The sequence below is a fragment of the Hypanus sabinus genome, chromosome 3 (genome assembly GCF_030144855.1).
Source record: "Hypanus sabinus isolate sHypSab1 chromosome 3, sHypSab1.hap1, whole genome shotgun sequence".
In the NCBI taxonomy this organism is placed as follows: domain Eukaryota; kingdom Metazoa; phylum Chordata; class Chondrichthyes; order Myliobatiformes; family Dasyatidae; genus Hypanus; species Hypanus sabinus.
This window is the reverse complement of record NC_082708.1, coordinates 320791-335694: the sequence shown is the minus strand read 5'-3', so window position 1 is coordinate 335694 and position 14904 is coordinate 320791. Positions and strand designations below refer to the sequence as shown.

At 45.5% G+C, this 14904-nt stretch overlaps 1 protein-coding gene across 1 annotated transcript in view; it reads left to right on the top strand.

Annotated features, from left to right (window-relative positions):
• Window positions 1-2095: 2095 nt before the first annotated feature.
• LOC132390685 (dynein heavy chain domain-containing protein 1) overlaps window positions 2096-14904 on the top strand; it is a 329747-nt gene continuing 316938 nt past the window's right edge. The window contains exons 1-2 of the mRNA XM_059963241.1: window positions 2096-2414; window positions 12792-12883. Of these exons, the coding sequence (XP_059819224.1) occupies window positions 2096-2414; window positions 12792-12883 (411 nt within the window). The remainder of the gene's footprint in view (window positions 2415-12791; window positions 12884-14904) is intronic.

The window sequence follows — 14904 nt, the reverse complement described above, 5'->3', positions numbered from 1 at the left end:
CCCGGATCAGCCATGATGTAATTGCAGAGCAGAATCAGTGCGTTGAATGCCTAATTCTGCTCCCATGTCTTATGGACTTTACACCCTGGAGTACAGGAATGAAAGGGGAGATTTGACAGAGGTATACAAAAATTATGAGCGGTATGCAGTAGATGGGGAAATCCAAAATTTGAGGGGTATAGATGGAGGTTGAGTGTGACTAGAACTAGGCCTCATGGGTTAAGGGTGAAAAGTGAAATATTTAAGGGAAACGAGGGGGAACCTCTTCACTTAGAGTGTGGTGAGAGTGTGGAACAAACTGCCAGTGCATCTGGTGGAAGTGGGTTCAATAAGAGAAGTTTGGATAGGTACATAGATGGGAGGGTATGGAGGACTATGGTCCAGGTACAGGTTGATTGAACCAGGCAGAATAGTAGTTTGACCTCGACTAGATGAGCCAAAGGGCCTTTTTCTTTGCAGTAATGCTCTGTGACCTGATAACTCTCATTCATCTTCCCTCTTTCCCAGACCCCCTCTCCCTCTCCCTCTCCCCTTCTCTCTCCCTCCCCTCCCCCTCTCCCTCTCCCTCTCCCTCCCCCTCTCCCTCTCCTTCCCCTCTCCCTCCCTCCCTCCCTCTCCCCTCCTCCCCTCTCCCCTTCTCCCCTCTCCCTCCCCTCTCCCTCTCCCCTTCTCTCTCCCTCCCCTCCCCCTCTCCCTCTCCTTCCCCTCTCCCCCTCTCCCTCTCCCTCTCCCCTTCTCTCTCCCTCCCCTCTCCCTCTCCCCTTCTCTCTCCTCCCCTCCCCCTCTCCCTCTCCTTCCCCTCTCCTCCCTCCCTCCCCTCTCCCCTTCTCCCCTCTCCCCTTCTCCTTCCCCCCCTCCCTCTCCCTTCTCTCTCCCCTCTCCCTCCCTCCCTCCCCTCTCCTCCCCTCTCCCTCCCTCCCTCTCCCTCTCCCTCCCCTCCCCCTCTCTCCCCTCTCTCCCCTCTCCCTCCCCCTCCCCTCTCTCTCTCCCTCCCTTTCCCTCCCCCTCTCCCTCTCCCTCTCCCTCTCTACAATGAGAGGTGTAGAGATTTCCTTTCAGGTGAGCAAACTTCTCCCCTCCTGTGACCTGAAGTCTCACAGAGATCTCCATCCCTTGTGTTTTGGGACAGTGCTAGTTGCTCAGTCAGGAGGGAAGTTATAAGAACTGTGATGTAAGACCATAAGACATAGGAGCAGAATTAGGCCATTCAGCCCATCAAGTCTGATCCACCATTTCATCATGGCTGCTTTATTTTCCCTCTCAACACATTTTCCTGCCTTCTCCCCATAACCTTTGACACTCTTACTAATCAAAAACCTACCAATTTAAATATAATCAATGATTGACCTCTACAGTCATCTGTGACATTGAATTCTACAGATTCACCACCCTCTGGCTAAAGAAATTGCTCCTCATCTCTGTTCTAATGGAAGACCCTCTATTCTGAGGCTGTGCCTTCTGATCCTAGACTCCCCCACAATAGGAAACAGCCTCTCCACATCCACTCCATCTGTGTCCTCTGGTCCTAGACTCCCCCACTATAGGAAACATCCTCTCCACATCCACTCTGTCTGTGCCCTCTGGTCCTAGACTCCCCCACTACAGGAAACATCCTCTCCACATCCACTCTATCTGTGTCCTCTGGTCCTAGACTCCCCCACTATAGGAAACAGCCTCTCCACATCCACTCTATCTGTGCCCTCTGGTCCTAGACTCCCCCACTACAGGAAACATCCTCTCCACATCCACTCTATCTGTGCCCTCTGGTCCTAGACTCTCCCACTACAGGAAACACCCTCTCCACATCCACTCCATCTGTGTCCTCTGGTCCTAGACTCCCCCACTATAGGAAACATCCTCTCCACATCCACTCTGTCTGTGCCCTCTGATCCTAGACTCCCCCACAATAGGAAACAGCCTCTCCACATCCACTCTATCTGTGCCCTCTGGTCCTAGACTCCCCCACTACAGGAAACATCCTCTCCACATCCACTCTATCTGTGTCCTCTGGTCCTAGACTCCCCCACTATAGGAAACAGCCTCTCCACATCCACTTTATCTATATTTAAATAAGATTGCATCTAATGTCTAAACCATGGAGAATCCAGCACCAGCGAATCTGCCCGTATCCAGGGATCAGTTGATGAACTTTCTCACTTGGGTATGGCGTCTGCACAGAACAGTGTTCACTGCTTCTAACTCCTTGTTCCTACAGTTTAAACTGCAGCAGGTGAGGACTGAGTTGGACGGGTGGGTGTCGATAGCCAAGCGACTCCGTGCTTCAGTTCCTTCTGATGATAGCATCCTGTTGGCCTTTGACGAAGTGGTGTCAGAATTCAAACGGTTCCTGCCTGTCCTGGCGGACATGTCCCAGCCAGCGATGAAGGAAAGACACTGGAAGTCCATCTTCACAGGTGAGAATATGGGAACCCAACCTGTCCCAGGTACAGTTGTCACTGGATAGTATAACTCCATCAAGTGGTATCACTCCGTGACAAATGTGACCAGGCTGGGTCCCTGACAGGACCAAGAGCTTATTTATTATTTATTTTATTTAGAGATTCAGCACAGTAACGGGCCCTTTCAGCCCAAAAGCTCTTGCCACCCAAATACATCCATGTGACCAATCAACAAGACCAAGGAGCTGAATATTGACTTCAGGAGGAAAAAACTGGAGGTGCATCATTAGTCATGGGGATCAAGGTTGGAGAGGATTAGCAACTTTAAATTCCATGCATCATTATTTCGGAGGACCTGCCCTGGGCCCAGCACGTAGGTGCAGTTATGAAGAAAGCACAGCAGCACCTCTACTTCCTCAGGAGTTTGTGAACAATCAGCACGACATCAAAAACTTTGACCAGCTTCTATAGACGTGTTGTGGAGAGGACATTGACTGGTTGCATCACAGCCTGGTATGGAAACACCAATAGCCTTGTTCAGAAAAGCCTACAAAAACTAATGGTTATGGCCCAGTCCATCACCGGTAAAACCCTCCCTACGTTGAGCACATCTACACAGAGCATTGTCACAGAAAAGAAGCAACCACCATCAAGGAACCCACCTCCCAGGACATGCTCTCGTCTCACTGCTGCCGTTAGGAAGAAGGTACAGGAGCCTTAGAGTTCACTCCATCAGGTTCAGCAACAGTTACTACCCCTCAACCATCAGGCTCTTATCCAGTGGGGGTAACTTCAGTCAACTTCAGTTGCCCCGTCACTGAACTGTTCCCACAACCTATGGACTCACTTTCAAGGACTCGTCCTCTCAAGTTCTTGATATTTATTGCTTATTTATTATTTTTTAAATATTTTTTCTCAGCTCAAGCTGGTAAAAACTGAGGTATGGGCATAGCCAAGCGCACTCATTTCTCAATTGCTGGGAATTTTTGAACTATTCTGGTGGTGTTCCGTATTGTGGCTTTCTGAAGATTTACACGATTATTGCTGTGTCACCCTAGTTGTTTAATGCTGTTGTGTAGTGATAGCAGTTGGAGATATTACTTTTGGAACTATTACTATTACTATTGTTCATGTTCCAAAGTCTTTCACTTTCCTCTATTAATTCAGCAAATTGCTGGTGAATTTTTAAGAAACATAGAAAACCGACAGCACTATTCAGGCCCTTCGGCCCACAAAGCTGTGCCGAACATGTCCTTACCTTAAAAATTACCTAGGGTTACACATAGCCCTCTGTTTTTCTAAGCTCCATGTACCTGTCCAAGAGTCTCTTGAAAGACCCTATCGTATCCACCTCCACCACTGTTGTTAGCAGCCCATTCCACGCACTCACCACTTACCCCGACATCTTCTCTGTACCTACTTCCAAGCACTTTAAAACTGTGCCCTCTCGTGCTAGCCATTTCAGCCCTGGGAAAAAGCCTCTGATGATCCACATGATCAATGCCTCTTGTCATTTTATACACCTCTATCAGGTCACCTCTCATCCTCCTTTGCTCCAAGGAGAAAAGGCCGAGTTCACTCAACCTATTCTCATAAGGCATGCTCCCCAATCCAGGCAACATCCTTGTAAACTCCTCTGCACCCTTTCTATGGTTTCCACATCCTTCCTATAGTGAGGCGACCAGAACTGAGCACAGTACTCCAAGTGTGGCCTGACCAGGGTCCTATATAGCTTCAACATTACCTCTCGGATCCTAAACTCAATCTCACAATTTACTTATTTATTTCTGCATGTTATTGTGTTTGGAATGGCGATATCTATTCAGTAAGTTCTTCTTGCTTGTTTGTTCTGTAATATTATAATGTTGATTGTCATATCTGTAATTACAGATTGGTTTTAAGTTGTTGCGAAGACTGTTTGGAGAAGGGGAAGAGTCAGGTACTAGAGAGAACCCCAGTGGCTGTATCCCTTGACAATAAGTACTCCTGTTTGAGTACTGTTGGGGGGGACAGCCTACCTGGGGGAAGCAACAGTGGCTGTGCCTCTGGCACAGAGTCCGGCCCTGTAGCTCAGAAGGGTAGGGAAAGGAAAAGGAAGGCAGTAGTAATAGGGGACTCAATAGTTAGGGGGTCAGACAGGCAATTCTGTAGACGCGATCAGGAGACCTGAATGGTAGTTTGCCTCCCTGGTGCCAGGGTTCGGGATGTTTCTGATCGCGTCCAAGATATCCTGAAGTAGGAGGGTGAGGAGCCAGAGGTCGTGGTACATGTAGATACCAATGACATAGGCAGGAAAAGGGAAGAGGTCCTGAAAGGAAAATATAGGGAGTTAGGAAGGCAGTTGAGAAAAAGACGACAAAGGTAGTAATCTCGGGATTACTGCCTGTGCCACGCGACAGTGAGAGTAGGAATGGAATGAGGTGGAGGATAAATGCATGGCTGAGGGATTAGAGCGGGGGGGGGGCAGGGATTCAAGTTTCTGGATCATTGGGACCTCTTTTGGGGCAGGTGTGATCTGTACAAAAAGGACGGGTTACACTTGAATCCTAGGGGGACCAGTATCCTGGTGGGGAGATTTGCTAAGGCTACTGGGGAGACTTTAAACTTGAATTGTTGGGGGGTGGGAATCAATTTGAAGAGACTAGGGGAGAGGAGGTTAGTTCACAAATAGAGAAAGCTAGTAGACAGTGTGTGAGGGAGGATAGGCAGGTGATAGAGAAGGGGAGCGCTCAGACCGAAGATGTAGGGGAGAAGGAAGAAAAAGACAATAAAGTTGATCGCATCATTAGGGATAAACAAAGAGGAAGAGGTGGAGAGTTTCTTAAATGCTTCTATTTTAATGCTAGGAGCATTGTAAGAAAGGTGGATGAGCTTAGAGCATGGATTGATACCTGTAAATATGATGTTGTAGCTATTAGTGAAACTAGGTTGCAGGAGGGGTGTGATTGGCAACTAAATATTCCTGGATTTCGTTGCTTCAGATGTGATAGAATTGGAGGGGCAAGAGGAGGAGGTGTTGCATTGCTTGTCTGAGAAAATATTACAGCAGTGCTTTGGCAGGATAGATTAGAGGGCTCATCTAGGGAGGCTATTTGGATGGAATTGAAGAATGGGAAAGGTGTAGTAACACTTACAGGGGTGTATTATAGACCATCTAATGGGGAGTGAGAATTGGAGGAGCAAATCTGTAAGGAGATAGCAGATATTTGTAGTAAGCACAAGGTTGTGATTGTGGGAGATTTTAATTACCCACACGTAGACTGGGAAGCCCATTCTGTAAAAGGGCTGGATGGTTTGGAGTTTGTAAAATGTGTGCAGGATAGTTTTTTGCAGCAATACATAGATGTACCAACTAGAGAAGGGGCAGTGTTGGATCTTCTGTTAGGGAATGAGATAGGTCAGGTGACGGATGTATGTGTTGGGGAGCACTTCGTGTCCAGTGATCACAATACCATTAGTTTCAATATAATTATGGAGAAGGATAGGACTGGACCCAGGGTTGAGATTTTTGATTGGAGAAAGGCTAACTTTGAGGAGATGTGAAAGGACTTAGGAGTGGATAGGGACAATTTGTTTTATGGGAAGGATATAATAGAGAAATGGAGGTCATTTAAAGGTGAAGTTTTGAGGGTACAGAATCTTTATGTTCCTGTTAGGTTGAAAGGAAAGGTTAAAAGTGCCATGGTTTTCAAGGGATATTGGAAACTTGGTTCAGAAAAAGAGGGAGATCTACAATAAATGTAGGCAGCATGGAGTAAATGAGGTGCTCGAGGAATATAAAGAAATTAGAAAAGCTAAAAGAAGATACGAGGTTGCTTTGGCAAGTAGAGTGAAAATAAATCCGACGGGTTTCTACAGTTATATTAATAGCAAAAGGATAGTGAGGGATAAAATTGGACCCTTAGAGAATCAGAGTGGACAGCTATGTGTGGAGCCGAAAGAGATGGGGGAGATTTTGAACAATTTATTTTCTTTGGTATTCACTAAGGAGAAGGATATTGAATTGTGTAAGGTAAGGGAAACAAGTAGGGAAGTTATGGAAACTATGACAATCAAAGAGGAGGAAGTACTGGCGCTTTTAAGGAATATAAAAGTGGATAAATGTCTGGATCCTGACAGGATATTCCCTAGGACCTTGAGGGAAGTTAGTGTAGAAATAGCAGGGGCTCTGACAGAAATATTTCAAATGTCATTAGAAACAGGGATGGTGGCGGAGGATTGGCATATTGCTCATGTGGTTCCATTGTTTAAAAAGGGTTCTAAGAGTAAACCTAGCAATTATAGGCCTGTCAGTTTGACGTCAGTGGTGGGTAAATTAATGGGAAGTATTCTTAGACAATAGACAATAGACAATAGGTGCCGAAGTAGACCATTCAGCCCTTCGAGCCTGCACTGCCATTCTGAGATCATGGCTGATCACCTACTATCAATACCCGGTTCCTGCCTTGTCCCCATATCCCTTGATTTCCCTATATATAAGATACCTATCTAGCTCCTTCTTGAAAGCATCCAGAGAATTGGTCTCCACTGCCTTCCAAGGCAGTGCATTCCACACCCCCACAACTCTCTAGGAGAAGAAGTTTTTTCCTTAACTCTGTCCTAAATGTCCTACCCCTTATTCTCAAACCATGCCCTCTGGTACTGGACTCTCCCAGCATCTGGAACATATTTCCTGCCTCTATCTTGTCCAGTCCCTTAATAATCTTATATGTTGCAATCAGATCCCCTCTCAATCTCCTTAATTCCAGTGTGTACAAGCCCAGTCTCTCCAACCTTTCTGCGTAAGACAGTCTGGACATCCCAGGAATTAACCTCGTGAATCTACGCTGCACTTCTTCGACAGCCAGGATGTCCTTCCTTCACCCTGGAGACCAAAACTGTACACAATACTCCAGGTGTGGTCTCACCAGGGCCCTGGACAAATGCAAAAGGATTTCCTTGCTTTTGTACTCAATTCCCTTTGTAATAAAGGCCAACATTCTATTAGCCTTCTTCACTGCCTGCTGCACTTGTTCATTCACCTTCAGTGACTGATTAACAAGGACTCCTAGATCTCTTTGTATTTCTCCCTTACCTAACTTTACACCATTCAGATAATAATCTGCCTTCCTGTTCTTACTCCCAAAGTGGATAACCTCACATTTATTCACATTAAACGTCATCTGCCAAGTATCTGCCCAGTCACTCAGCCTATCCAAGTCTCCCTGAATTCTCCTAACATCCTCATCACATGTCACACTGCCACCCAGCTTAGTATCATCAGCAAACTTGCTGATGTTATTCTCAATGCCTTCATCTAAATCGTTGATGTAAATCGTAAACAGCTGTGGTCCCAATACCGAGCCCTGTGGCACCCCACTAGTCACCACCTGCCATTCCGAGAAACACCCATTCTCCACTACCCTTTGCTTTCTATCTGCCAACCAGTTTTCTATCCATGTCAATGCCTTCCCCCCAATGCCTTGAGCTTTGATTTTACCCACCAATCTTCTATGTGGGACCTTATCAAATGCCTTCTGAAAATCGAGGTACACTCTATCCACTGGATCTCCCTTGTCTAACTTCCTGGTTACATTCTCGAAAAACTCCAATAGATTAGTCAAGCATGATTTGCCCTTGGTAAATCCATGCTGGCTCGGCCCAATCCTATCTATCTGGATATGCCACTATTTCATCTTTAATAATGGACTCTAGCATCTTCCCCACTACTGATGTTAGGCTGACAGGACAATAGTTCTCTGTTTTCTCCCTCCCTCCTTTCTTAAAAAGTGGGATAACATTAGCCATTCTCCAATCCTCAGGAACTGATCCTGAATCTAAGGAACCTTGGAAAATGATTACCAATGCATCCGCAATTTCCAGGGCCACCTCCTTTAGTAGCCTAGGATGCAGACCATCTGGACCTGGGGATTTGTCAGCCTTCAGTCCCATCAGTCTACTCATCACCGTTTCCTTCCTAATGTCAATCTGTTTCGTTTCCTCTGTTACCCTATGTCCTTGGCCAATCCATACATCTGGGAGATTGCTTGTGTCTTCCCTAGTGAAGACAGATCTAAAGTACTTATTAAATTCTTCTGCCATTTCTCTGTTTCCCATAACAATTTCACCCAATTCATTCTTCAAGGGCCCAACATTGTTCTTAACTATCTTCTTTCTCTTCACATACCTAAAAAAGCTTTTGCTATCCTCCTTTATATTCCTGGCTAGCTTGTGTTCGTACCAAATTTTTTCTCCCTGTATTGCCTTTTTAGTTAAGTTCTGTTGTTCCTTAAAAATTTCCCAATCATCTGTCCTCCCACTCACCTTAGCTCTGTCATATTTCCTTTTTTTTAATGCTATGCAATCTCTGACTTCCTTTTTCAACCACTGTGGCCCCTTTCCCCCCTTTGAATCCTTCCTTCTCTGGGGGTGGAACTGATTTTGCACCTTGTGCATTATTCCTAAGAATACCTGCCATTGCTGTTCCACTGTCTTTTCTGCTAGGATATCTGTCCAGTTAACTTTGGCCAGCTCCTCCCTCATGGCTCCATAGTTTCCCCTGTTCAACTGCAACACTGACACCTCTGAGCTGCCCTTATCCTTCTCAAATTGCAGATAAAAACTTATCATATTATGGTCACTACCTCCTAATGGCTCCTTTACTTCAAAATCACTTATCAAATCCTGTTCATTACACAACACTAAATCCAGAATAGCCTTGTCCCTGGTCGGCTCTCGTACAAGCTGTTCCAAGAATGCATCCTGTAGGCACTCTACAAACTCTCTATCCTGGGGTCCAGCACCAACCTGATTCTCCCAGTTCACCTGCATGTTGAAATCCCCCATAACTACTGTGACATTACCTTTGCTACATGCCAATGTTAACTCCCTATTCAACTTGCACCCAATATCCATGCTACTGTTTGGGGGCCTGTAGACAACACCCCTTAGGGTCTTTTTGCCCTTACTGTTCCTCAGTTCTATCCACACAGACTCTACTTCTCCTGATCCTATGTCCCCCCTTGCAAAGGACTGAATCTCATTCCTCACCAACAGGGCCACCCCACCCCCTCTGCCCACATTTCTGTCCCTACAATAGCACGTATACCCTTGTACATTCATTTCCCAGGTCTGATCTCCCTGCAGCCATGTCTCCGTTATCCCAACAACATCATAGTTACCCATTCACACCTGAGCTTCAAGCTCATCTGCCTTATTTCTGACACCGTGCATTCAGATATAGAATTTTTAGCCAATTTCTCCTCTCTCTGTTTAAATTGCTGCCTATTGTGCTTAACCCAGCTCCCCGAACTCCCATCGGGCTATATGCCCCTTGAATTTTGTTGTCCTTTCTAAATTTACTTATTCTTTCTGCACATTTAACTCCATGTTCCGTCAGACCATCCCTCTGTACATGTGTCCTCCTTATCACTTGTTCCGCCTCACCTTTCTCTACTACACACTTAATATTCCAGAGCCATGTAGTCCCCAACTGTCCTTTATTCTTCATCTCACTATCCTCTCTTGCATTCTGGGTCCCTGCCCCCTGCAAATTTAGTTTAAACCCCCCCGAGAAACACCAGCAAACTTTCCTGCAAGAATGTTAGGTCCACTCCAGTTCAGGTGTAAACCGTCCCGTCAGAACAGATCCCACCTTCCCTGGAACAAAGCCCAATTATCTAAAAACCTGAAGCCCTCCCTCCTGCACCATCCTCTCAGTCACATATTAATCTGTATAATCCTTCTGTTTCTTGCCTCACTCGCATGTGGCACAGGTAGCAATCCTGAGATTGTTACCCTGGAGGTCCTGCCCTTCAGCTTTGCACCTAACTCCCTGAACTCACTACGCAGGACCCCCTCACTCATCCTATCCACGTCGTTGGTCCCTACATGGACCAAAACATCTGGGTTCTTGCCCTCCCTCTCGAGAATAACCTGCACCCGATCGGAGATGTCCCGGACCCCGGCACCAGTGAGGCAACATACCATCCTAGACTCCCGATCTTCTCCAGAGATGGTATATATAATTATCTGGATAGGCAGGGTCTGATTAGGAATAGTCAGCATGGATTTGTGCGTGCAAGGTCATGTTTGACAAATCTTATTGAATTTTTTGAAGAGGTTACGAGGAAAGTTGATGAGGGTAAAGCAGTGGATGTTGTCTATATGGACTTCAGTAAGGCCTTTGACAAGGTTCTGCACAGAAGGTTAGTTAGGAAGGTTCAATTGTTAGGTATTAATATTGTAGTAGTAAAATGGATTCAACAGTGGCTGGATGGGAGATGCCAGAGAGTAGTGGTGGATAACTGTTTGTCAGGTTGGAGGCTGGTGACTAGTGGTGTGCCTCAGGGATCTGTTTTGGGTCCAATGTTGCTTGTCATATTAATGATCTGGATGACGGGGTGGTAAATTAGATTAGTAAGTATGCAGATGATACTAAGGTAGGTGGCGTTGTGGATAATGAAGAAGGTTTTCAAAGCTTGCAGAGAGATTTAGGCCAGTTAGAAGAGTGGGCTGAACGATAGCAGATGTTTAATTCTGATAAATGTGAGGTGCTACATTTTGGTAGGAATAATCCAAATAGGACATATGTCGTAAATGGTAGGGCGTTGAAGAATGCAGTAGAACAGAGTGATTTAGGAATAATGGTGCATAGTTCCCTGAAGATGGAATCTCATGTGGATAGGGTGGTGAAAAAGCTTTTGGTATGCTGGCCTTTATAAATTAGAGCATTAAGTATAGGAGTTGGGATGTAATGTTAAAACTGTACAAGGCATTGGTAAGGCCGAATTTGGAGTATTGTGTACAGTTCTGGTCACCGAATTATAGGAAAGATGTCAACAAAATAGAGAGAGTACAGAGAATATTTACTAGAATGTTACCTGGGTTTCAGCACCTAAGTTACAGGGAAAGGTTGAACAAGTTAGGTCTTTATTCTTTGGAGCGTAGAAAGTTGAGGGGGGACTTGATAGAGGTATTTAAAATAATGAGGGGGATAGATCGAGTTGACGTGGATAGGCTTTTTCCATTGAGAGTAAGGGAGATTCAAACAAGAGGACATAAGTTGAGAGTTTGGGGGCAAAAGTTTAAGGGTAACACGAGGGGAAATTTCTTTACTCAGAGAGTGGTATTCATGTGGAAAGAGCTTCTAGTAGAAGTGGTAGAGGCAGGTTCGGTATTGTCATTTAAAGTAAAATTGGATAAGTATATGGACAGGAAAGGAATGGAGGGTTATGGACTGAGTGCAGGTCGGTGGGACTAGGTAAGTGTAAGCGTCAGCACGGACTAGAAGGGCCGAGATGGCCTGTTTCCGTGCTGTAGTTGTTATATGGTTATATATGGTAGTGAAACCATGAGTGACTGTCTTGGGTGTTTTTTCCGCGATCGCAAGACCCTGTTGGATTTGGATTGCCACAGCCTGCTTCCCTTGTTTTGTGGAGACAAAGGCAGCAAGGCAGCAGTGTCACCTTGCTTGTAGCTTGGACTAGGCCTCAGTCCTCGGGCTTGCATGGCGTCTGGCCTCTCCTATCGGTGCTGCCCTCAACTGGTGGATCAATGGAATTACAAGCTGGACTGCCAGGAACCATCAATTTGTGGGACTTCTCGCTTAGGAACTTGGTCTAAAAATTTGCTTTCTTACATGACTATGTTCTCTTTTTTCCCCTTTCTCATTGTTTTAAACGTGCATGTATGTTTTTGTACCTTGGCCCCAGAGGAACGCTGTGTCCATGTATGATTTGAATGACAAACTTGATTTTATTTCATTAATTATAATTTGTGGGACTCTGACTCAAGCTGGATAAGGCTTGTACTATGGTAAGGTATGGTCTTCCTTATGAGTTTATATTTAAAGCAAGATTTTGGTAAATGATGATTGATACTTGATTGTGCCTTATTTATCATCATTCATTTTTTCTCTGTATTTGCAGTTTATTGCCTTTTGCACACTGTTGGTGTGGTCTTTCATGGATTCTATTATGGTTTTTAGAGTTACTGAGTATGCCCACAAGAAAATGAACCTCAGGGTTGTATATGGTGACACTTCAATAATAAATTTACTTTGAATCTATTAACCTGTATGTCTTTGGGAACCAGAGTACCCAGAGGAAACCCATGTTGTCACGGGTAGGATTTACAAAATCATTACAGCCAGCAACAGGAATTGAACCTGGGTCACTTGCACACTAAGATGGTGTGGAAATTGTTAACTTGATCCTGATGCAGGGTTTCGACTCAGTGTCAATATCACTCCCCCCACAGATGCTGCTTGACCCACTGAGATTGTGTGTGGCTCCAGATTCCCTCCAAATCCCTTAAAGTTATGCCCACTTCATGTTAGCCATTTCCACTTGGGAAGAAGCCTCTGACTGTCCACTATGCTCTTATCATCCTGGTCTGTACTTGTCTTTATAGAGATGGGCGAGACCTGGCATATAGAGTGGGATATGAAGATATCGGATCTTTTAGCATACGATCTGCCTGCATATGCTGAATTTATCAGACAGGTGAGAAAATCACGGGGAGTGTGGGGCCAATGGTAAGACCATAAGGTATAGGAGCAGAATTAGACCATTTGGCCTATCGAATCTGCTCTGACATTTCATCATTGCTGATCCAATATCAGTCTGGATCCTGCTTTCTCCCTGTTACCCTTAATGACCTAATTAATCAAGAACCTATCAACCTCTGCCTTAAATATACCCAATGACTTGGCCTCCACGGGCACCTGTGGTAACAAATTCCACAGATTCACCACCCTCTTGCTAAAGAAATTCCTCCTCACCTCCATTCTAAATGGACTGTTTGAGACTGTGTCCTCTGTCCCTAGACTCCCTCCTCCACAGGAGTTGTGCCCGCTCTTACTGGGCCTTGCATTTGTGTTTGGTGTTGCCGGGCCTCAGGTAGTTGTGTTGGACGTTCTTGGGCCTCGTGGAGTATTGCCAGACATTACTGTGCCTCGCTGATGAAACACAGAAACACAGAAAATCTGCAGCACAATACAGGCCCTTCAGCCCACAAAGCTGTGCTGAACATGTCCTACCTTAGAAATTACCTTGGGTTACCCATAGCCCTCTATTTTTCTGAGCTCCATGTACCTGTCCAGGAGTCTCTTAAGAGACCCTATCGTATCTGCCTCCACCACTGTTGCCGTCAGCCTGTTCCACACACTCACCACTCTCTGTGTAAAAACCTAACCCTGACATCTCCTCTGTACCTACTCCCCAGCACCTTGACACTGCCCTCTCGTGCTAGCCATTCCAGCCCTGGGAAAAACCTCTGACTATCCACAGGATCAATGTGTCTCATTATCTTGTACACCTCTATCAGGTCAATTCTCATCCTCTGTTACTCCAAGGAGAAAAGGCCAAGTTCACTCCACCTATTCTCATAAGACATGCTCCCCAATCCAGGCAACATCCTTGTAAATCTCCTCTGCACCCTTTCTGTGGTCTCCACATCCTTCCTGTAGTGAGGCGACCAGAACTGAGCACAGTACTCCAAGTGGGGTCTGACCAGGGTCCCTTATAGCTGCAACATTACCTCTCGACTCTTAAACTCAATCCCATGATTGACGAAGGCCAATGCACCGTATGTCTTCTTAACCACACAGTCAACCTGTGCAGCAGCTTTGAGTGTCCTGTGGACTTGGACCCCAAGATCCCTCTGATCCTCCACACTGCCAAGAGTCTTACCATTAATATTATATTCTGCCATCATATTTGACCTACTAAAATGAACCACTTCACACTTTTCTGTGTTGAACTCCATCTGCCACTTCTCAGCCCAGTTTTGCATCCTATCAATGTCCCGTGGTAACCTCTGACAGCCCTCCAGACTATACACAACATCCCCAACCTTTGTGTCATCAGCAAACTTACTAATTTATCCCTCCACTTCCTCATCCAGATCATTTATAAATATCATGAAGAGCAGGGGTCCAAGAACAGATCCCTGAGACACACCACTGTTGACCGACCTCCATGCAGAATATGACCCGTCTACAACCACTCCCTGCCTTCTGTGGGCAAACCAGTTCTGGATCCGCAAAGCAATGTCCCCTTGGATCCTATGCCTCCTTACTTTCTTAATGTCTTGCATGGGGTACCTTATCAAATGCCTTGCTGAAATCCATATACACTACATCTACTGCTCTTCCTTCATCAATGTGTTTAGTCACATCCTCAAAAAATTCAATTAGGCTCGTAAGGCACAACTTGCCTTTGACTAAGTCATGCTGACTTATTCCTAATCATATTATACCTCTCTAAATGTTCAAAAATCCTGCCCCTCAGGATCTTCTCCATCAACTTACCAACCACTGAAGTAAGAATCACTGGTCTATAATTTCCTGGACTATCCCTACTCCCTTTCTTGAATAATGGAACAACATCTGCAACCCTCCAATCCTCTGGAACCTCTCCTGTCCCCATTGATGATGCAAAGATCATTGCCAGAGACCCAGCAATTTCCTCCCTCACCTCCCACAGTAGCCTGGGATACATCTTGTCCAGTCCCAGTGACTTAT